General features: G+C 52.7%; 1 protein-coding gene across 1 annotated transcript in view; it reads right to left on the reverse strand.

Moving 5' to 3' along the window:
* Positions 1-22064, reverse strand: part of SHANK2 (SH3 and multiple ankyrin repeat domains 2) — a 549031-nt gene that overhangs the window by 376295 nt on the left and 150672 nt on the right. The window contains exon 10 of the mRNA XM_029207203.1: positions 19992-20069. Coding sequence (XP_029063036.1) covers positions 19992-20069 — 78 coding nt within the window. The remainder of the gene's footprint in view (positions 1-19991; positions 20070-22064) is intronic.

The following is a 22064-nucleotide window of genomic DNA, read 5'->3' on the forward strand; positions in this document are numbered from 1 at the left end:
CACCAGTACTGGGGAGAATGTGGCGAAATTGGACCCTTGTGCCCTGTTGGTGGGAATGTAAAGCGGTGTAGCTGCTGTGGAAAAGAGTACGGAGGTTTCTCAAAAAAATTAAACATAAAATTACCACATGACACCGCACTCCCACTTCTGGGTATTTATCCCAAAGAAGTGAAAGCAGGGACTTGAAGAAGCATTTGTACACCTATGTTCATAGCAGCATTATTCATAATAGCGAAAGGCTGGAAGCAACCCAGGTGTGCAGGATGGATGACGGATAAACAAAATGTGGTCCATTCATACAAGGGAGTATTACTCAGCCTTAAAAAGGAAGGACATTCTGACACTCGCTACAACATGGATGAACCTTGAGGACATGATGCTAAGTTAAATAAGAGAGACACAAAAGGACAAATCCTGTCTGATTCCACTCATATGAGGTCCCTATCAAGTTCAAAGAGAGAGAGTAGGAGGGTGGGTGCCTGGGGCTGGGAGCGGGGAGGTGAGTGGGTGTTTGATGGGGACAGAGCTTCCGTTTCTGAAGATGAAGAAGTTCTGGGGATGGATGGTGGGGATGGTTGGACGACACTGTAAATGTACTTAACGCCACCGAACTGTGTGCTTAAAGATGGTTAAGGTGGTAATTTCTACATTATGTATATTTTACCACAATTGAAAAGAATCTGAATTTCTAAATTCCCTTGAAAAGCGGGAAGATCTAGCAACATTGGATGCGTGTGTTTTACCGTAATTTTCAAAAAGCAAACAAAACGACAACAAAGGGCTTCCCTGGTGGCGCAGTGGTTGAGAATCTGCCTGCTAATGCAGGGGACACGGGTTCGAGCCCTGGTCTGGGAAGATCCCACATGCTGCAGAGCAGCTAGGCCCGCGAACCACAACTACTGAGCCTGCGCGTCTGGAGCCTGTGCTCCGCAACAAGAGAGGCCGCGATAGTGAGAGGCCGGCGCACCGCGGTGAAGAGTGGCCCCCGCTTGCCACAACTAGAGAAAGCCCTCGCACAGAAATGAAGACCCAACACAGCCAAAAATAAATAAACAAATAAAAAGCCAAGCCTTTGAAGCCCTTAAAAAAACAAGAACGAAAATACAGTGCATGAAAACCAGGTGCTCACCACTTATCGCAAACCCAGAATCCACCCATGGCCCTCAGTGCCGCAGGGAACACGGCCCCGCATCGGGCCAGCCTCCCCCCCCCCCCTCCCCCCCCCCCCCCCCTCCATCCCCGGAACCTCTCCCCCCCCACGGCCGGCCCCCCCCCCCCCCTTTCCCCCCCCCCCCCCCCCCCGCACAGCCGGCATCTTCGTGCCGTGGGACCTCCAAACACGCGGCCCCCAGTCTGAAAAGCCGCCCTTCCCGACCTGCCTTCTTGCTTCCGAGCTGTTACTCACTCAGCTTTCAGATGTTGGATGGGCCCCAGGCCAAGTTACCCTCAAACATCCGCCCCTCCCCGCCGCAACTCCCAGTGTCTACGGCCACTGTGACGACGGTGCTTCATTAGATACAAGACCCCTCTGCCTGCACGATGCTCACTATTTCATGTACTCGACAACAGAAAAGAGGCTACATCGAAAAGCACTGATGGTAATGATTCAGCGTGAGAAGGGAGCCCCTCAGGACAGAGGAGACCAGGCACATAACTCAGAAGGTAGCAGGGATTCCCCCTGACGGAGTCCGGCTCGGGGACAGCAGGGAGCTGGCACTGCGGGATGTCCCTTTCCTGGACCCACAGACACTCACAAGGTTTTCAGTAATTTTTGCTCAATGATGAACAAGCCTGGACCATCACATCACAGTCAGGGAGCCAGGAACCCTCACAGAGTACACACCCAGGCAAAGGGGTGGCCCCACCAGGAGGAAGCGGGGCATCCCACCCAGGACACACACCGTATCTTCAGGGAGTCTGCTCGGCAGAGGTGGGCACCGAGAGCCGCCCGGAGCTGAGCACCATGGTGGTCTCGTACGAGCCAAGACGTCTTCCCTCAGCCACCAGCCAGGACGGTCACTACAGTGACTCATCCTAGGCGCTGACGGGTAAATGATCTGCAGTGGACACAAGGGCTCCCCAGGATGGGCAGAACCGTCGCCGCTTAACAGACGAGCCACTTGAGGTCCGAGATGAGACGCTGCCAAGCAGACGAGCTGGCCCGACTAACCAAGGCCAGTCACGTCAACCACTGGACTTACTTCTAGAACTTTCCTGTCTTGAGCTGCTTGCATCTTGCCAGGGACCAGGATATAAACCAAAGTGACGGAGCTGGAGTATGGACCTGTGTTAGCTGCCCTATTCCATTTATCCCACGTACTGTCCACAGTCAAGTGGCTGTGTTTACTAGTCCCATTTCACAGATAGAGAAACAGTCTTAAGTTAGTAACTACTCCTGATGACGTGGTTAGCTGGGCCCTTGGCTTTAATTAAGAGATGAACAAAACACAAACTCTGCCCAGAAGATGCTTTGCTAAGACAGGAAAGCCGTGTGCGAGAAGGCGGCTTGATGATGCTTTTAAAACTCCAAGTTCTGAAAAGCAGGACGAATCTTTATACCAAGTTCCTTCTTTGTGAGGCTAACAGGCATTTTAGGCTGGACCCTGCACTGTGAATTGCTTCTGATAAAGCATGGGTTTGGAGGCCTCCACCACAGGCAGCTTGGGGTTTACGTGCAACAGGGACCAACGTGGGCCTGCATCCCCACTCCAGCTGCACAGGCCAAACCCCACGGTGGGTACCACTCCTGGGTCCCGAGGCTGAAGTCCCAGAGGTATCGACATCCATTTGGCCTTATCACTGTCACAGCTGCCTGGGCCTCCTCTCTCTTGAATAAATATCCTTCCCTTAAATGCCAGCTCTCTAGAGCCTATTCCCAAAACGTTCAAAAGCGATGGGGGAAGAATCCCAGTGCTAAAACCAACTTGAGAACTTATAAATACCTTCAAAGCAACAAGGCAAAAGAAGCGAGACCCCCCCCCCCCGTTTGTCTGGGCTACTTATTTGTCCATTTTGTTGGCAATCCTTTTGGTTTCTGATGACCACGTCAGCACCTAGAAGCATGAGCAAAACAGTTCTCCACCGACGGGAGCTGGTGCTGGCCAGGTGAGCTCTGGGGGGACCTGTGTCTTACCCACCCCCAACTCCCCGGGCCCAGCTGCTCACCCCCATTGCCGACAGCCCTAAGGGCCAGAGATTAAGAGGAAGTGAAAATCCCCGAATACACCAAAGGGAGGGTAAATTTCACTGGTACCCATCGTCAGTCCCTGGCATGATTCAGTTAACACCGAATTTCCTGGGAGAAACAGCAATCCATGTTGGAATTCACTCGTCGGTGTCCCTTTCCCTCCCTGGGATTTGTTGATCGGCGTGACCTTTCCTGAAATGTCGCCGCTAGCTGCAGCTTTTAAGTTGCAAGCCTGAGATCTGTAGCATTACACAGGCACCTCTGTCCTGCCCAAACCCCGCTCTTCCACCTGGCATCAGAACGGGACGTGCCAGCCCTGGACAAGCTAAGATGCCGGGCAGGGGGACTCTGGGTTTTTAATAAAGTAATAGGATCAGTATTGCTTACGTCTGGAGGAAGTGTTATAAACAAACAACAGCAGATGCCCAGATGCTTTCAAAACTGAGAGGGGGTGGAAGAAAGTGTCTCTCGAGGTGAGGGAGCGCATAGAGATCGTCTAAAAGTCCCGAAGCCACGTGGCAGTCAGGGAAATGTCCAAAACCCAGAAGCAGACAGGAACGCCAGAGCCCTTCCCCGAAATCTGTCACTGGGCCGTGCTGAGAACCCAGCTTGGAGGCCCCAGGCCTGAATGAGACCCTCCCCAGCAGAGCCGCAGATTGAAGCAGGTGGCTGCGTCATCGTCACCCCCTTGGTGTCTCCCTGACCCTAAGCCTCCCGAAGGCCCGGGGGGGCAGGGTCAGCCCTACCTTCATGGACGGCCCACGCGCCACACACACTCTGGAAAAGGGCTTCCTGTGGCCACACGGGCTTGGTGCTGCCTTCGGGGGTGACGGTGACCCGTCCTTTAGCCTCCGTCTGTTCCCTTCTCTGTGCACCTGGCATTTACCTCTCACCCAAGGTGACCACGTGCCTGTCGAGTGCCCCCAGAGCCTGGCACTTGGTGGGGCTCAAAGGACAGCCGTGGGAAAGACGTGTGAACCGTGAGGCGGGCAGACGTGGTGGAACAGAGGTGGGACTCAGAGGAAGAACATCTGGGTCCGACCCGGCGCCGTCCCTGTTCAACCTGGGAACTGCTTATATCTGACGAACGCAAACCCACTGGTTGGCTCGACGAAAAAGGTAGTTTGGGGGAATCTCATGAAAACCTAGTGCAGGTTGTTTGACCTCTTCATCTGCGTGTGTGTGGGTGTGCACGGGTGTGCATGGGTGTGCAGGAGTCTGTGTGTCTGTCTGTCTTACTCTCTCTCAATCCACATTGTCTCCTCCCCGTCTTCCTCCATTCGCTGTGTCCCACCCCACTCTCCCTCTGCTTCCCCAGGCTCTGGGTTGCCAGGGGGTCTTTATAACCCCGCCCTCTCTCCCCTCATCCTAATTTTCTAGGGGACAAAATCTAATTGACTCTGAATCAGCCAATCGTCTGAGGACTGGGCAAGGCCACAGCTGCAGGGAGACAGGAGAGTGACAACAGAATCCCAGAACATTTTCAGGAGACCAGCATCACTGGGGGGCGGTCCCAGGCACACCTTTAACCCCTGTGCCTGGAAGGGACGGTCAGAGGAGTGGGTGACACTGAGCGGGGAAGGCAGGCAGCCTTCATGAATGTCACCAATCGAGCTAAAGCTCTGGGATCTTGTTGGAACACAGGGTTCCCTCCCCAACTAGGAAGGGCAAGTCCCTCAAAACGGACACTCACGTTAACCCAAGGGGTAAACGCATCACAAGGCTTAAAGGGCTGGAGGCCACTGCAGCACTTATAAAAATCCACGGAGGTACAGTTCTGTTCACTGAAATTCAACCTATAAGCAGGCATTTACTGGCCACCCATGGAGGGTCATCCGAGGACCCACGGGGAGCGAGATGAGGTTCTGCCCCGTGGAAACACGCCACCTGTGGGGGAGACAGACGAAGACCCCAGAGGCAATGACGATGCAGCTGAGGGGTGCTGCTGGGGCATCACACCCCACTTCCGGGAAGGGCTGGAGCTTCCCTGGGGGCCCTAGCCCTAACCTAGCCGGCTGAGCAGTGCAGGGAGGGAGGCGAGTTCCAGGCAGAAGGAACAGCATCTGCAAAGTCCCAGAGGTCAGAGTCAGGCAGCGCAAGAGGGAAGCGGGGGAGATGGGAATCAAGGGAGGCGGCCTCGCAGCTGGGAGGTGCAGGAATGGACTCCGCCCCGTGGACCGTCACCGGGGGCCGGGAGCCGGCGAGAGGCCGGTGGAATCGGGAGGTGCGAACAGGGTTCAGGGCTGAGGGGGTAATGGTCGGGATGGGGTGGGGGCAGGAGGGATCTACAGAACGGGGGAGGCACACCGATGCGTCCCAGGGGCGTCAAGATGGTGGCCCCAGGCAGCTCCTTGTCACCTCCCATCCCTGGCTGCAGGTCTCGCTGGGAGCTTCTCAGCGTCTGCTGCGCTGCTGTGGTCCCCCCGGTGATGGGCACCAAGCCTGCCATCGGCCATGCCCTGTGCCCGGGGTTTCATGCACGGCTCAAGGCCTTTGGGTTTCGGTCACTCTGGCCTCCCTGGTCCACCTGGACCTGCAGAAGTTCTCGTGCCTCTGCCCCCTCCCCCACCAGGTCTGGAAAGGCAGCTCTAAGGCGGGGGTCCCTCTGCCCTCGTCCCATCCAGAGCCCTCTCCTCTGCTTGGTTACTCTTTCGCTCTCGTGTGGGCAGATTAATGGCCCCCCAAAGACATCAGGTCCGAATCTCTGGAACCTGACCAGAGATTACATGGCAAAAAGGGGCGTCTGCAGGTGTAATAAAGTTAAGGATCTTGAGATGGGGACATGGGATAAGCCGGGATTATCTGGGGGCCCCCTAAGTGTCATCACAGGTGTCCTTATAAGAGGGAGGCAGAGGGGGATTTGAATACAGATGAGCAGGAGAGGCCACATGAAGAAGAGGTAGAGACGGGAGGGTTGCAGCCACAAGCCCAGGGACCCCGGAGCCCCCAGGATCTGGAATAGGCAGGAGGGACCCTCCCCTAGAGCCTTTGGAGGGAACGCAGCCCTGCTGACACCTTGATTTCAAAGTTCTGGCCTCCAGACTGTGAGAAGATACACTTGTGCTGTTATAAGCCACCCAGTTATTGTCAGTTTGTTGCAGCCCCGGGGAGCTCCTATATTTCTGCCCTTCCCCTATTGTCCTTTTCCTTTCTGACGATCCCCAACAGAAGTGACTTAATTATATACAAAAACTGGCATTTTCCCCCAAACAGAAAGCTCAGATGCCTTAAGCCATTCTGAAAGGAGATGAAGATCGGTTCTCAGGGGGACAAAGATATTTTCCTCTTTTCATGCATAAAGCACAGCCATAGGGACAGCGCCTAGAAAGGATTCACAGTGTATCTGCGGTACAGAAATGCCACGGGGGGCGGGACGGCGATTAGGAAAGAAAGGGGAGAAACACCAACTTGAACCAACAAGTACCGAGCGGGGGTCCTGGGGGGCCCCTCACTCATTAGCCAACCTGCAAGTTCACCTGTGGGAACAGCAGAGGCTGCATTCATTCTGGGCAGGGAGGCCAAGATTAACAGGGGGTCATCAGCTTGAATCCCAGGAGACAGATGGGCCGATTGGAGACGGGACGTAAGTTTGGAGTCCGACAGCCCCAAATTTCAATTCTGCCTTTACTAACTCATCTGTAAAAGGGGTTCAAGATATTTAAACGTGCAGGGCATCTGAAGACCACATTCTCCCAATAAAATCCCCCTGCATGGTCCACAGTGGACACTCAGTAAGTGCCAGTCTCTCCACCCTCCTCCCTCTTTCTAGAAAGCTGCAGGGGCATTTTCTGATGAACTGGGTAGTTTTCTAACCTGATACACATGTGTACGCATGACTGCTCCCAGAATTACGTCTGCGGAGGGACAGCAGGGTACCATTCAAAGTCAAATGTGAAACTACAGATAACAGAAGCATTAGAGCAAACTGAGAAAAACTTGGCCCAAAACGTCTCCTGGTCTTGCGGTTTGGGTTTAAGGACTGCATGTGTCCTCCCCACTCCCAAATTCCTGTGTTGGGGCCCTAACGCCCAGTGGAATGTATTTGGAGGTGGGGCCTTTGGGAGGAGGAGGGGGTTGGAGGAGGTCACGATGGGATCAGTGCCCTTATAAGAAGGGACACCAGCGATCTCTCTCTCCAGGACACAGTGAGAAGGCAGCCATCTGCAAGGCAGGAAGAGAGCCCTCACCAGGCACCAGAGGGGGTGGCACCTTGATCTCAGACTTCCAGCCTCCAGAACTGTGAGAAATAAATGTTGTTCTTTAAGCTGCCCCATCTGTGATCTTCTTTTACGGCAGCCGGAGCTGACTGATACAGGGTCATTTCTACTTCACTTCAAATTGATGAACAATTCCAGAACTGACATTCAGGACGTGTTTCTTCAGGATAGAAATAGTAAACATCAGTCTTCAGCATCCTGTACCCCAATGTTCACTGCAGCTCTACTGACAACAGCCATGACGTGGAAGCAGCCTAAATGTCCATCAACAGAGGGACGGATAAAGAAGACGTGGTGCACATAGACAATGGAATATTACTCAGCCATAAAAAAGAATGAACTAATGCCATTTGCAGCAACATGGATGGACCTAGAGGTTGTCATACTGAGTGAAGTAAGTCAGAGAAAGAGAAATATAATACGATATCACTTATATGGAATCTAAAAAAGGGTACAGGGCTTCCCTGGTGGCGCAGTGGTTGAGAATCTGCCTGCCGATGCAGGGGACACGGGTTCGAGCCCTGGTCCAGGAAGATCCCACATGCCGCAGAGCAACTAAGCCCGTGGGCCACAACTACTGAGCCTGCGCGTCTGGAGCCGGTGCTCCGCAACAAGAGAGGCCGCGACGGTGAGACGCCCGCGCACCGCGATGAAGAGTGGCCCCCGCTCGCCACAACTAGAGAAAGCCCTCGCACAGAAACGAAGACCCAACACAGCCAAAAATAAATAAATTTAAAAAATAAATTTAAAAAGGGTACAAATGAACTTATCTACAAAACAGAAATAGAGCTATGGATGTAGAAAAGAAACTTCCGGTTACAAGGGGGTAAGTGGGTCAGGGATAAATTAGGAGATCAAGATTGACATATACACACTACTATATACAAAATAGATAACTAATAAGGACCTACTGCATAGCACAGGGAACTCTACTCAATACTCTGTAATGACCTATATGGGAAAAAGAATCTAAAGAAGAGTGGATATATGTGTACGTACAACTGAATCACTTTGCTGTACACCTGAAACTAACACAACACTGTAAATCAACTACACTCCAATTACAAAAAAAGATCGGCAGCACCCTGGCTGCCCCACCTGCGCACCTGGACCGAGCCGACCCAAGTTAACGCTGCCACCTAGTGGCCAGTGTGAGGAATTACAAAGATTACCTGACAGGTGACCAAGGACAGCTGCCCAGTCACAGCGCATTCCATCTCCAGTTAGGCGTGTTCATCATCTTCCGCTGGGCACTCGGACTTCAAAGGTGGGAGAGACGGGGCATCCTCTCCTCCAAGAACTTTACAGTGTAGCCGGGTGTCTGATGCAGAAGCCGTCCGCGCTGATACATTACGTTACAGGTGCACGTCAAGTAACACGGGCACCAAAAGGAAAGCACCACCCGAACAGCCCAAGGCTGCAGGAGAGCAGCCTGCAGAGAGAGGGCTTTGGTTTTGACGGGTGCATAGGAGTTCACCGGGCAAAGGTGAGCTCATGGTAAGGGGAAACGGGGAACAGGAAAGGCTGCCTTTAAAAAAATGAAATCAAATTTTTGCCTCTATAGGTGCCACACATCTGGATGCATGGTCTGAAAAGTCAAATCCTTCTACACGGTTGTCCACACCCCTACTGCCTACACACACACGCCCCAGACCATGTTCACACTTGCTTGCTTTCTCAGTCCTTTGCTGCCTACTTCTAAACAGCACACTCCTGGTGCTGTCTTGATTTCTTTCCATTTAAATATTAGTTATCGACATCCTGCTGTGGAAGACGAGAGCTCAGCTCACCCACCATACAGCCCAGTACAGGTGTGTCCCCTGCTTTGGTTAATCATCACCCCGTGTCTACATTAGGATGGCTAACTCCATCTTTCCCGCAGCCAAGTATGGGTCTCTCTCCCTTGAGTGAATAACAGCCGCCTTTAAAACTCTGCTCTTCTACTGACCCATAATTAATGGATCACCAGGTTCTGACAGAGCCCTCCTCTCCAGCTGCAAGCACGTCAGGCCATCTCTCCGCTGCCTTCGTTTCCAGGTGATGTCTGCCCTGGAGGATGAAATTCACGGTCCATGAGCTTTCAATGCTGTTGCTGAAATGTCTGACTCCCGATCCTCCATGTGGAAATGGCTTTTCCCTTTTTGAAATTTAAGGATCGCATTTTTATTTTTAGTTCTGAAGTTCTGGGCTCTCACGGGCCCTGTCCTTGCTGTGGACACTTGCCCACATTTGATACTGGAACCTCAGGGGCCTTTTTCCAACTGGGAATCTCGTGTCCTTCTGTTCAGTGGCGTTGTCTTGAATGATGTCTTTGCTGATTTCTTCTGCTCTCCCTGGAAAGTCCGTCATTCAGGTGTCAAACCCTCTCCCAACTCCTGGATTACCTTACGTCTCAGTTCTCCCGTCCATCTCCGGTCCTCTCCAGCAAGGCTGCGCTCATAGCTTAGCTGCCATTATTATTTATTATGAGCCCCTTCAACCCTCACTTCACAAATGCTTTATCCTCTCTTATCACACTGAGGAGATGGGGTACATACACATATATATATTTTTTTAACATTTAATTTATTTATTTATTTTGGCTATGCCGGGTCTTCGTTGTGGCATGTGGGATCTTTAGTTACGGCATGTGGGCTCTTAGTTGTGGCATGCAGACTTCTTACTTGTGGCATGCATGTGGGATCTAGTTCCCCAACCAGGGATTGAACCTGGGCCCCCTGCATTGGGAACCTAGAGTCCTACCCACTGGACCACCAGAGAAGTCCCTGGGGTATATATATATATTTTTTTTTTGTTGTTGTTGTTTTGTTTTTTGTTTTTTTGTCTGTTTGTTTTTGTGGTACGCGGGCCTCTCACTGTTATGGCCTTGGCCATGGCTCACGGGCCCAGCCGCTCCGGGGCACGTGGGATCCTCCCGGACCGGGGCACGAACCCACGTCCCCTGCATCGGCAGGCGGACTCTCAACCACTGTGCCACCAGGAAAGCCCCCTGGGGTATATATTTTTGAAGTCCCCTCCCGTTCTCTAAGTTTCTCAGTTTCTACCCACCATCTTTATTTCTGCTTGTTTGGTGTCTGCCTTTCATGTTGGCAGTTTTCCCTTAAGGCTGGTGATTCTCAGCTGTCTGTTCCTATTTTCGATTTGAAGCGTTTGCATTCAGAATGGAAACTCTGGATGTGGTAGGTTGCTCTTGCCAGTGGGAGGACGCCCCCCGGGGGCTTTCATGGGGGGGGAATGAAGCACAGGATACTCGGGGGAGGGGTTCTACTCACAGAGGTGACAGCAGGTGCAAAGGCCCTGGGGCAAGCGTGTGTCTGGCATGCTTGAGGAACAGCAGGGGCCAGGGTGTCTAGGGCAAAGGGAGTGAGTTGGAAGCTGTGAGGTCAGAGAGGTCCCCATGAGCCTGGTCATACGGGCCTAGTAGGTTCAACCAACACACCCGTTTCCAGCCTTACCTGCAATCCCCAACACAGAGGAGCCTTGCTTCCAACACCCAGAGTCTCCGGGGTCCTGACCCGAGGTCGGGCCGGCTCCTCGCTCTGTGCACTGATGGCAGGCGGGGCAGTTTCCCTAATGCTCTTCGCCTCTATTTTCTTCCCATCCTGGTGCTGTGGACCGGTGACCGTCTCGCCTTCATTTTTACATAATAGGGTCAGGTGCCCACATGCCTCCTGAGCTTCACACGTTACCTGGGGACTGGGCGTGCTTTTCTCAGCTCGTGGACAGCAGCACCTACCAGCTGACCTCCCTGGGCCCCGGCCCAGCCCTGCCCACGTGCCCGGGGACGGGAGGGTGGGGGGGGCATCTCAAGGCTGGCCGCACAGTGCTCTGTTTAGGGGGACAGACTGCGTAACTTTAAACTCGTGAAACCTGGGTTTCCCACCTCAGCTGCGGTGCAGGGGTTCCGGGGAAGACCTCTGATGACTCACCCCCTGCCCCTGACCAGGCGCCTACCCAGGGCCCCCCGGGGCCCTCATGATTCTGACCTCGAGACACATCCGTCACAGTCTTGCTCTCCACCTTGCCACCCCTCCCCCGATGTTGCACAATCAATCAACCAACCAATTAATTAGGAAAATCTCCCTGTCCTGACCCCTGGCTGGTTCAGTTCATGGGGCACCCCTCACTCATGTCATTCAAAGGGTAAAAATCAGCCCTGCTTTTCATATGGGACCACGGCGGGCTGTCGGATGGGATGGGTTGATTCCCATTTTAGAGTTTTCTTCTGTCCTGTGGGTGCTGCACGTCTTGCTCAGAGTAAAGCCCAAAGTCCTTCCGAGTCACGGGGGCCTCTCTGGCCTCCACTTGCCCGCTCCCCCACTGGCTGGCCTCCTTGCTGCTCCTCAAACAGGCCAGGCATGCTCTGACCCCAGGGCCTTTGCACATGCCAGTTCCCGTCCCCCAGATATCAGCATGGCCCACTCCCTCCCTCGTTCCTGGCGTCTGCTCAAACATCAGAGGTCGTGCAAGGCTCCCATCATGATACAGCCTGGTAGAGAGACACCCCTGTGTCTCTACCCGCTCACTCTGCTTCTCTTCAAGTAAGTTAGCAGCCCTGACGCATTCCCTGTATATCTGTTTAATTGTTCACCATAAGTCTGACTAATGCACACTCCGTGAGAGCAGGGGCGTCGCTGTTCATTGATGCATTTCCCAGCACCTAGAAGGGAGCGTGGCTCTAACCAGGAACTCTGTGTGTACTGGCTGGAATAATGAACTTGAAACCCGATTCTTCTTCATCATAGATCAGCACAGTAGATCAGCCAAAACACGGGTTTCCCAGGTTCCTATGCCCGAATCTAGAAACACGACTTCCTCTTCCCTGTTTCTATGGGAACACAGAGTCTGAATCCCAAATAAGAAGAACTTTTTAAAGAAGCCACTTAAAAATGAATGGCTTCCCCGACCGCATGACCTAAGCAGGGATCACGGGCAGGAGGGCTTAAAGGGATCGGCCAGGCCACAAAGGGGAAGAGGCAGTGGGGTGGGTGGGGGGGGCGGGCGGGCAGTAAGGAGCGGTAGGGACTGCAGCAGGTTGGCAAGTGGCAACCTTCCCAGAGGGGCAGTGCTCCCCAAACCTGGCCAAATGCCAACACACACAAAGGCTGCCTGCATGTGCCCACGCTTCCTAATTATTCGACGGGAGCTGGAAATTGGAATGTTTATATGAAATTTCTGGATATCTAAATGTTGGCAAAGAATTTGGTTTTTAAAGAACTCTGGGCAGGCCACAAAGTCACTGGGTTGAGATCCACCATCTGGATGGCAGGTGGCAAACTGCGGCTCATTCCACCAACAAATGTGGGAGAGCGGGGTGCCCCGGCCCGTGGCATGTGGTCTGCCCCGTGGAAGGTCAGCAGATCCCAAGACGTGAGGCAGGTACCAGCGGTGCCCTGCTCCTGCCCCACCGAGCTGCTTCTAAACGCACCAGAGAAACACACGCAAAGAAGCAAAAAGAATCTGGCTGGACAGAAAAAAATAGTTTTTTACTGTCGCTCATGGAAAGGGCTCAGCTGAAACCTGATATTTCCTAACCCACCCTGTGGGGGTTTAAATGCTGCTTCTCACAGAGCACACGTGAAGGGGGCTTGAAAGTGGAGAGGCCATGTGAGGACACAGAGAGAAGGCGGCCATCTGCAAGCCAGGAAGAGAGCCCTCGCCAGGAACCAGAGGGCTGGCACCTTGACCTTGGCCTCCCCGGCCTCTAGGACCGTGAGTAATAAACGCCTGTCTGAGCCACCCCGCCTGTGGGACGTGTCACAGAGGCCAATGTGGGACTTGACACACCACGGGCAATGCAGATGTCACCTTCGGGTGGCTGTATGGCCCAGCTCCCACACCATGGCTTTCCTAGTAGCTTCCATTGGTGGCAAAGAGCAGAGATGCACCCAAGCTGGTTACAATTTTCACAGAGGGCAGAAGGGAAACCAAGGAGTGAGCCTGGTGCAGGGCCAGGCAGGAGGGAACCCGGGGACTTGAGCAGTGGGAACTTGTGAGCTCGCAACTTGACAACCACCAGTGGGCTCTTGTGTCAGTGTCCTGGGGCCACTGGAACAAATGACTACAAACAACTGGCTTCAAGCAGCAGAACCTTATCCAGTTCTGGAGACCACAGTCCAAAATCAGTATCACTGGGCCATAAACAAGGTGTGGGAAGGGCCGTGCTCCCTCCAGAGGCTCCAGGGGAGGGTCTTTCCTGCCTCTCCCAGCTTCGGGGGGCTGCAGGTGCTCCTTGGCTTGTGGCCGTGTCCCTCCAGCCTCTGCCTCCATCTTCACGTGGACTCCTCGTGCATATCCCGTTAGAAGGACCCTTGTGATGACACCGAGTCCTCCCGGATAATCCAGGGTAACCCCCCATCTCAAGATGCTTAACCCCTTCTGTGAAGTCCTTGCCGTACAAGGTCAGATTTGCAGGTTCCGGGGATTAGGACCTAAATCTTCTGGGGCCGTTATTCAGCCCAGAACACTGCCCTTCCACGTGGGGGCCCCTGCAGCCCTCGCCCGTGCCTGCCGCAGGGGTCGCCTCCTTCCCGAACACGCCACGCTCTTCCCAGACCCCTGGCCTTTGCTCATGCCCCATCCCCCTGGAATGCTGTGCCCACACAGCAGCCCCCGCCTCCGCTCCACAGATGTGTCACCGCCTCACACCTGTGTCCTCGGGCCCCTCACTCAGCCCTGCTTTCTCTTCTGGTCACCTGCCACAACGTGCCCGTTTCACTTGGTGGCGGCGGTGCCCGTGAGGCTCTGGTCCCCCCTCGCCACAGTCCCCGCTCCTCCCCCAGCTGGTCCACCCACCCAGACACAGAACATCCACGTGGCCCAGGTGTGAGGCCAGGTGCACGGGTCCAGGTGAGCTGAAGGTCAAGCTGGGATCTGTCTTTGGGTCCATCGTGGATGGCGTGCAGGGGTCACGTGGGTGCTGGTCTACCTGAGCAGGGGGGGGAAGGAGGCCCTGCGACCGCCTCAGAGGACGAGGGGAGGAGCCGTGGTGTGCCCGGCAGGGATGGAGTTACAGGCATGGTCACGGCCTCTGAACCCGGAGCTTGACGCGCTCCTCCAGAGGGCCTGAGTGTGTGCACGTGTGCATGTCCACATGTGTGCACGTGCACATGCGTGTCTGTGTGTGCATATGTGTTGGTGTGTGTGCATGTGTCTGTGCGTGCATGTGTGTATCCGTATGTGTGTGCGTATCTGTGTGTGTCCATGTGTCTGTGTGCGCGTGTGTGTATCTGTGTGTGTCCATGTGTCTGTGTGCACGTGTGTGTATCTGTGTGTGTGTGTCCATGTGTCTGTGTGTGTGCGCGTGTGTGTCTGTGCCTTTAATGCAGTCTTGTGTTAACTCTGCAATTTCGCGATGTCACCTCACGCCATTTGTAGCACAGAAGGCAGCACAGCAGGAGAGGCCTGGGACCCTGCCCACGACATGCAACGGGGAAGCATAAGGTCACAGGAGAGAACGACAGCACCTTGACCTTGCTCTACAATCTGTGTGGATTTCGACAAAATGCTGCTGAAGTCTTACTGTTGAGTCACTAATGAAGAAAGAAGTTCAGAAAGACAACTGGAGGACGCAGGGCCTCGAAGTGCCTGCTGAGCGGATTCCATCGATTTCCCAGGAAAAGTACAACATCCGGAACACGAACAGCCCCCAGGGTGTCAGGCTGCCTTTGTCTCTGGGCCGCCTTCCAACCCAGCAGCAGCGGCTGGGAGCACACGGAGAAGGACGGGGAGACTTGGTCACTTGCAAGGCATCACTGCATTGCACGTCAGGCGTGACCTGAGAGAATCTCCATCCCTCCCCAGCTGTGCCCTGGATGAGCGAGCGCCATCAGAGCTCCGGGAGATGCTCATAGACCTGAAGGACAAGAGCCGGGATCTGACACTTCAGGAGAGACCCAAGGTCATTCCTGTGAGTGGAGTGGCCCCCAGAGAACATGCGATGGCTCGGCCAGTTCCTGGGCATCAGAGCGTCAGTCACAGAGGGAGGGACTCCAGGAAATGGATTTATGGGCATCTGCCAACGCCCGGCTCGGCCCCATGATTTACTGCCTAAGACCCAAGGAATTTAAAACCCCTCCATCCTGGCTCTGGCCTCTCTCCTCCTTTTACATCCAAAGTGACGGTGGAGGAAGGACTCAGGGCCCCGGGCTGTGGGCAACCCTCACCGTACCCTTCGAGCTGCGGACCCCGGCGTCCACCCACCTCTCCATCCAGTGGGGACGATGGGAACCTGCATCAGGAATGACGTGTGTTAAAGACTGAGTGCCCGGCGGGGCAAAGAGCCCCTGTTCCCTGGGCGGCAGCCAGCGTACCCGGGCACAATGTTCACCAAAAAGACCCCACGGCCAGGACTTCTCTGTCCCCCGGCATCTTGTCCTCACACGCCCCTCCCTGTATGACAACTGGACGTTAGACCTTCCAGAATGTCTCTCATTGCCTTTCTCTGTCTTCCTCATCCTCTCCTCCCTCTCTGCTTCGGGACATCTGACGAGCAGCTGTGGAGGACACAACGGTGACACGTGTCGGGGCAGAGCTGCTTCCCCAAACACACAGGGGCTGGAATCCTTACCTCCAAAACCACGAAGGACCGTTGGAATGGAGCTGCTGGGGGCAAGAAGGGTTCAGATCAATCCTCCCGGGTATCAGCCAGAGCTCTCCAGGGAGACAGACCCATCGGATGTGTACACACACACACACGCACTCACACACGCACGCACACACAGATTAATTTTAAGGAATTGGCCCATGCGATAGTGGGGCAGGCCGGCGGCGGGAACCCTAGGCGGGGTCTCCGTGCTACAGTGTGGAGGCAGAATTCCTTCTTCTCGGGAACCCCAGTTTTTGCTCCCAAGGACTCCGACTGATGGGATGAGGCCCCACCACATCCTGGAAGGCTCATCTCCTTTACTGAGTCAACTGCAGATGTGAACCACACCTACACGGCACCTTCATGCACCGGCGCCTAACCCAGCGCACACCACAGCCCACCCGCAGACGGCCGTTCCTCTGTTCCCCACCCCAGTTGTACTCTCCCTTCACTTAGACCTTCCACCTCCGCAGAATTCCTTCCTTCCCATTTCTCTCTATCTTCAGAACCAGGACAGGTTTGCTCCCTTGGACTGAGCGATCCAAAAAGCAAGGAATCCCTGATGCTGTGTGCTCCATCTCAGGATGCAAGATGAATCACAGGCCAGAAGGATGTGCCTGCCTCACCCCAGACCACAGAGCCCTGGACCGGTGGTCAGAAGGCCTGGGGGTCACAGACTCGGCCACTAACTGATTCAGGACTCCTAGGCTTAACATCTCTAATTCCATGTGTCCTATAAACTGGGCAAAAAAATGCCTACCTTGTTGGGCTGTTGAACATTAAACGAGAACGCACAAAAGAGCATCTGTGAGCTTTAAGATTCTGTGCAACTGGGGACTTCCCAGGTGGGCCAGTGGCTAAGACTCCACGATCCCGATGCAGGAGGCCTGGGTTCGATCCCTGGTCAGGGAACTAGATCTCACACGCATGCCGCAACTAAAAGATCCCACATGCCGCAACTAGGACCCAGTGCAGCCAAATAAACAAACAAATAAATATTTTCTAGAAAAAGATTCTGTGCAACTGGGAAGGATCGTCATCATCACTATGATCATCAGGACCCTGACCACCATCAACGCCACCAACATCCTCATCAGTGTTATGGACCGAATCGTCTCCCCCAGGATTCATACGCTGAAGCTCTAAGCCCCGTTGTGATGATATTTGTAGATAGGGCCTTTAGAAACGTAATTAAGTTTAAGTGAAGTCATAAGGGTGGGACCCTAATCAGATGAGATTCTTGTTCCCACAAGAAGAGGAAGAAACACCAGAAAGCTCTCTCTCTTTCTCCCTCTCTCCATCTTTCTACATGTTGCACAGAAGAAATACCAATGAGCAGGAAGAGAGCCCTCACCAGAAACCAGATCTGCGAGCACGTTGACCTTGGACTTGCAGCCTCCAGACTGTGAGGAATAAATGTCTGTTGTTTAAGCCCCCGAGCCTGTGGTACTCTGTGATGGTGGCCCGGGCTGATTCAGTCACCACCGTCACCACCGTCACCACCGTCACAAGTAATGTTGTGAGTACTCCCTCCTGTTCCTTCAGAAGTTCACCTCTGTCTCTCTTGATTCTCAAACCTGTGTGGATGTCAGCGTCTCTAGGGGGCTTGTGAGAACACAGGACCCGAAGCCCTGCGCCCAAGCTTCAGATTCCGGATGCCTGGGAGTCTGCATTTCTCTCAAGTCCCTGAGTCCTGCTGTCGCTACTCCAGCCTTTGGATTAAATCATTAAGCAAAGCTTGGCCACATGAAGTCTGTCAAATATTCCAAGGTTTCTTAGAAAAGCCCACGCCCACAACAGCAGCTGAATATCATCAAAGCTTCCCAGGTGGACATACTGGGTCCCTGTTAAATGGCGGGGCAGGCCATCATTCCCCCCGAAATCAATGGTGTTGATTCATCACTGGGAGGGAAGGACCGTGAATGCTGGGGACATTTGACAGGCAAGGCTCCAAATACTGAATTAAGTCTCTTTGTGCCATGAAAACACGAGAAGGTGGGGAGACATGAGGGGGAGACCAGCTCCCGGCACACGCAGTCGGAGCCCGTGCTGGGCGTGCAGAGCAAGCATCCCAGGCTTTGGTTCCGCCCGTTACATGAACAGTGTCTGCAGGGCACAAAGTCCTATTATTCAAGCGTGTTTGCATAATTGTCTTCCTGAATCATTTGGGGCACTTGATTGATTATCGTTAGCAAAATAGAGACAGATGGCCTTGGGTTTGAGCTGGTGCGAATTTGCTGCCAGGAGGGTGCACGACGCTTCCTGCCAGGCCTCCTGGAAGAAGGGGTGTCCCTGCCCCTAGGTGGTCGCTGCCCGTGGTGAGGGGACAGGAGTGGGGACTCACAGGGAGGTCACTGACAGTGACGTTCTGTCCTGGACGCCGTGCACAACTCACTCCCCCGGAGCGCCAGGTGGCGGTTACAAACCTCTACCCAGAAGGGGAGAAATGGCTCCTCTTCCATCACCTACGCCTTTACCATGAATCAAAGGGCATTAGCTGCTCTTCTCTAAGCAATTTAAGCACCGTTCTGACTTCAAAGAAAAAAAAAAGGGCCAAAGAAAGATATTATTTAATGGCAACAAAATATTTAAACCAAGGCCACCAACCCACTGCTGAGCCCAAAAGGGCAGATGGGTCCCAGCACGAAGTGGGAAGAGCCCACGGCTCCTTCATCATCACCACTGGAACGAGAACAGGCTTTGGGGCGAAACCGTAGTCTTTATAGACGCATCAGCACAGCAGGAACTCACTTCCATGACCCGTTTCCCATTACATATCTTCAAGCCACGGATTCAGAGTAAAATCCAGGCCCGTCAGTTCTCATGAACTGAGCAAAGTGGTTAATGAGCCGGTCTGGGGATTGAACTGGTTCATTCTCAAGGCATCAAGCTCGTCTGTATTAGTAATATCTAAGGAGAGGATTAGTCAAGTCGCCCGTGGAAGCCAGGTCTAAATGAAAGACCTCCCTCAGCTCAATAAGATGTAAAACTTACTTCCAAATAAAAAGAATCGCAGTCACCTCAACGTTCAGTTCGAGCGGAGCGGGCTGTGTTCAGGATGAGAAAGCATTTCAATAACTTTGAAAAAGTTACAGCCAAAAAAAACAAGTTTTTCCACCCTAAACCATCTGGCCAGCTGCCTCAAAGTTCCAGGAGCCCCATGTTTATAAAATGGGATATTAGCCATAAAAAAGGATGAAGCAGCAATACACACTACAACACAGATGGACCTTGAAAACATAATGCTGAGTGAACGAAGCCAGACACAGAAGACCACCTATTGTACGATGCCATCCCCACGAAATGTCCAGAAGAGGCCTGTCCACAGGGGAGAGAGCGGATGAGTGGTTGCCTAGGGGCCGCGGGAGGGAGGAACAGGGAGGAACTGTCGGTGGGTACAGTTTTCCTTGGGGTGATGAAAAAGTTCTTAACTACACAGAAGTGATGCTACCACATCGTGCATGTGCTGAAGGTCACTGAATTGTACACATTGATATGACTACGACGGTACATTTTGTGTAATATGTATTTTACCACAATTAAAAAAATCAGGACCCTGGCTTCTCACTCCACCATGTAACCCCACGGCCACTCTGGACCGGGTCGTTCACCCTTCACCGAGGATAGCAGGCCGGGTGAGGGCACCGGATGAGGGCAAGCCAGCTCCCTCCCGGTAGATTCTTACCAAGATCTCCCCATTCCCAGGATCAGCACGAAGCCAGGACTGCCCCACAGCTGCTGCAGTGAACGGCATCCACGTCTCTGCTGCCTTTCCCAAGCTGCCTGCGTGAATCGCCCCCCTGGAGGCATCGCTGCATTAGCGATGCTGTTCGGTCTAACTGGAAGGAAGCCAGTGTGGACTGGCAAACTGAAATAGGACCGCAGCTCCACACACAGACCCCGTCCCCGACGGAAGGGCTGAGCTCGTGTCAGCACACACAGAGGATGTGTGGGAACGCGACGACACGGCGTCTCGGGGGTTTGATGAGTCCCCGCTTACCTGGAATGGGGTCTGGCTGTTGTAGTTCTTCAAGTCTTTATTTCCACCCCGAAACAGCAGCACGCGCGCACAGCTGTCCTGCAGAGAAGGAAGAAGAAATCCGTGTGTAAAGCGGTGGCACAGGCATCCTCTAGAGAAGCCTGTTCACAGGGCGATCTCACAAGAATTCAGAGAAACGGAAACGCAAAGTCAACAGGAGGGCATTTTTGTTCGTCGGAGGGGCCAGGAGGAGGGTGTACAGGCCCTGGATGCTGTCAGCTGAAGCTTCACTTCTGCAAAGACTTTGGAGAGCAGCTCAGCAGAATCTACAAAAATTTCAAATACATCCATCCCACGGCCGGTGATTCCACTTTTTTAAGACCATCTACAGAGAGCTTTGCACGTGCGTATAAAATACATAATAATAGAAAGGCTGCAAGTAAAATACAAAAGGTAAAAAAGGAAGAGAAAACCTGGAGATGGCAAAAATGTCCTAAAATAAAGGAAAGTGGGAATCATTCTGGAACATTCTTTTTTTTCCAAAACAAACAACTTTTTATTGAAGTATAGTTGATTTACAATGTTTCAGAGAAGTACAGCAAAGTGATTCAGTTATACATATATATGTATATTCTTTTTCAGATGCTTTTCCATTATAAGTTATTACGAGATATTGAATATAGTTCCCTGTGCTCTACAGTAAGTCCTTGCTATCTATTTTTTATATATAGTAGTCTATATATGTTAATCCCAGACTCCTAACTTGTCCTTCTTCCCCTCCTCTTCTTTCCACTTGGGTAACCATAAGTTTGTTCTCTATGTCTGCAAGTCTCTCCCTGTTTTGTAAATAAGTTCATTTGTGTCACATCTTAGATTCCACATATAAGCGATATGATACATCTTTCTCTGTCTGACTTACTTCACTTAGTACGATCATCTCTAGGTCCATCCGTGTTGCTGCAAATGGCATCATTTCATTCTTTTATGGCTAAGAGTCCCTTGTATATATGTACCACATCTTCTTTATCCATTCCTCTGTCAGTGGACACTTAGGTTGCTTCCATGTCTTGGCTATGGTCAATAGTGCTGCTATGAACATTGGGGTGCATGTATCTTTCTGAATAAAATGCAGTTTTGTCTGGATATATGCCCAGGAGCGGGAATGCTGGATCATATGGTAGTTCTATTTTTAGATTTTTAAGGAACCTCCATACTGTTCTCTATAGAACATCCTTTGCCGAGGCAGTGGTAGCAAAAACAAGAAGGCAGACCGATATAAACTGACAAGAAAAATACCCAAGAATGTCTAAGTAGAAAACGTGAGTCTTAGAACAATGATATAGCTTAATTTCACTTACATTTTAAAGCCAGTATTATAGAAAGCAAAGAATATGTCTGGAAAGATGTTACCAGTTAAGGCGTTTTACTTTCTCAGGAAGGAGAAGGGATGACGGAGTAAATCTTTTGTTATTATTATTTTCTGTACTTACATTTTCTAACGTTTTTAAAAGGCAGCCAACAGTCATTTCTTGTGGATTTGTACAATGAAAATCAGTCTATTCCCGTCCACTTATTGAGCATCTACTATTCACCCGGAGAGGCCAACCCTTTTGAAACTCCTGATGGGGAGGGTGGGGACAAATACCCACGGATAAAAAGACACGCGCAAGGGAGTTCCCTGGTGGCCTAGTGGTTAGGATTCCGGGCTTTCACTGCCGTGGCCTGGGTTCAATCCCTGGTCGGGGAACTGAGATCCTGTAAGCTTCATGGTGCAGCCAAAAAAAAAAAGAGAAGTGGAAGCACATGGCTATAGAAGCAGTGGTGATATGGACACCTTGCCTAATAGATGCAGCTGGGCTGTTATGACGGGCAAATTACACTTTGGGAAGAGCGTCTGGATGATCAAGTGCCCGCAGGTGCCGGCGCCTCACGCAGCTGGGCTGCTCCGACTTCTACAGGTCTCTGCACAGGGGCTCCAGTGCAGGTCGTGGTCAAACCCCCCAGCCCTGGGCCCATCTCCCTGGTCCACCTCCAGCTATAGAGTCCAGAGCAGAGGCAACGGGCGTGGTCACCCAGGGTGGACACGCGGCAACT

The sequence above is a fragment of the Monodon monoceros genome, unplaced genomic scaffold, assembly GCF_005190385.1.
Source record: "Monodon monoceros isolate NGI ecotype Baffin Bay Population unplaced genomic scaffold, NGI_Narwhal_1 Super_Scaffold_7, whole genome shotgun sequence".
Lineage (NCBI taxonomy): Eukaryota > Metazoa > Chordata > Mammalia > Artiodactyla > Monodontidae > Monodon > Monodon monoceros.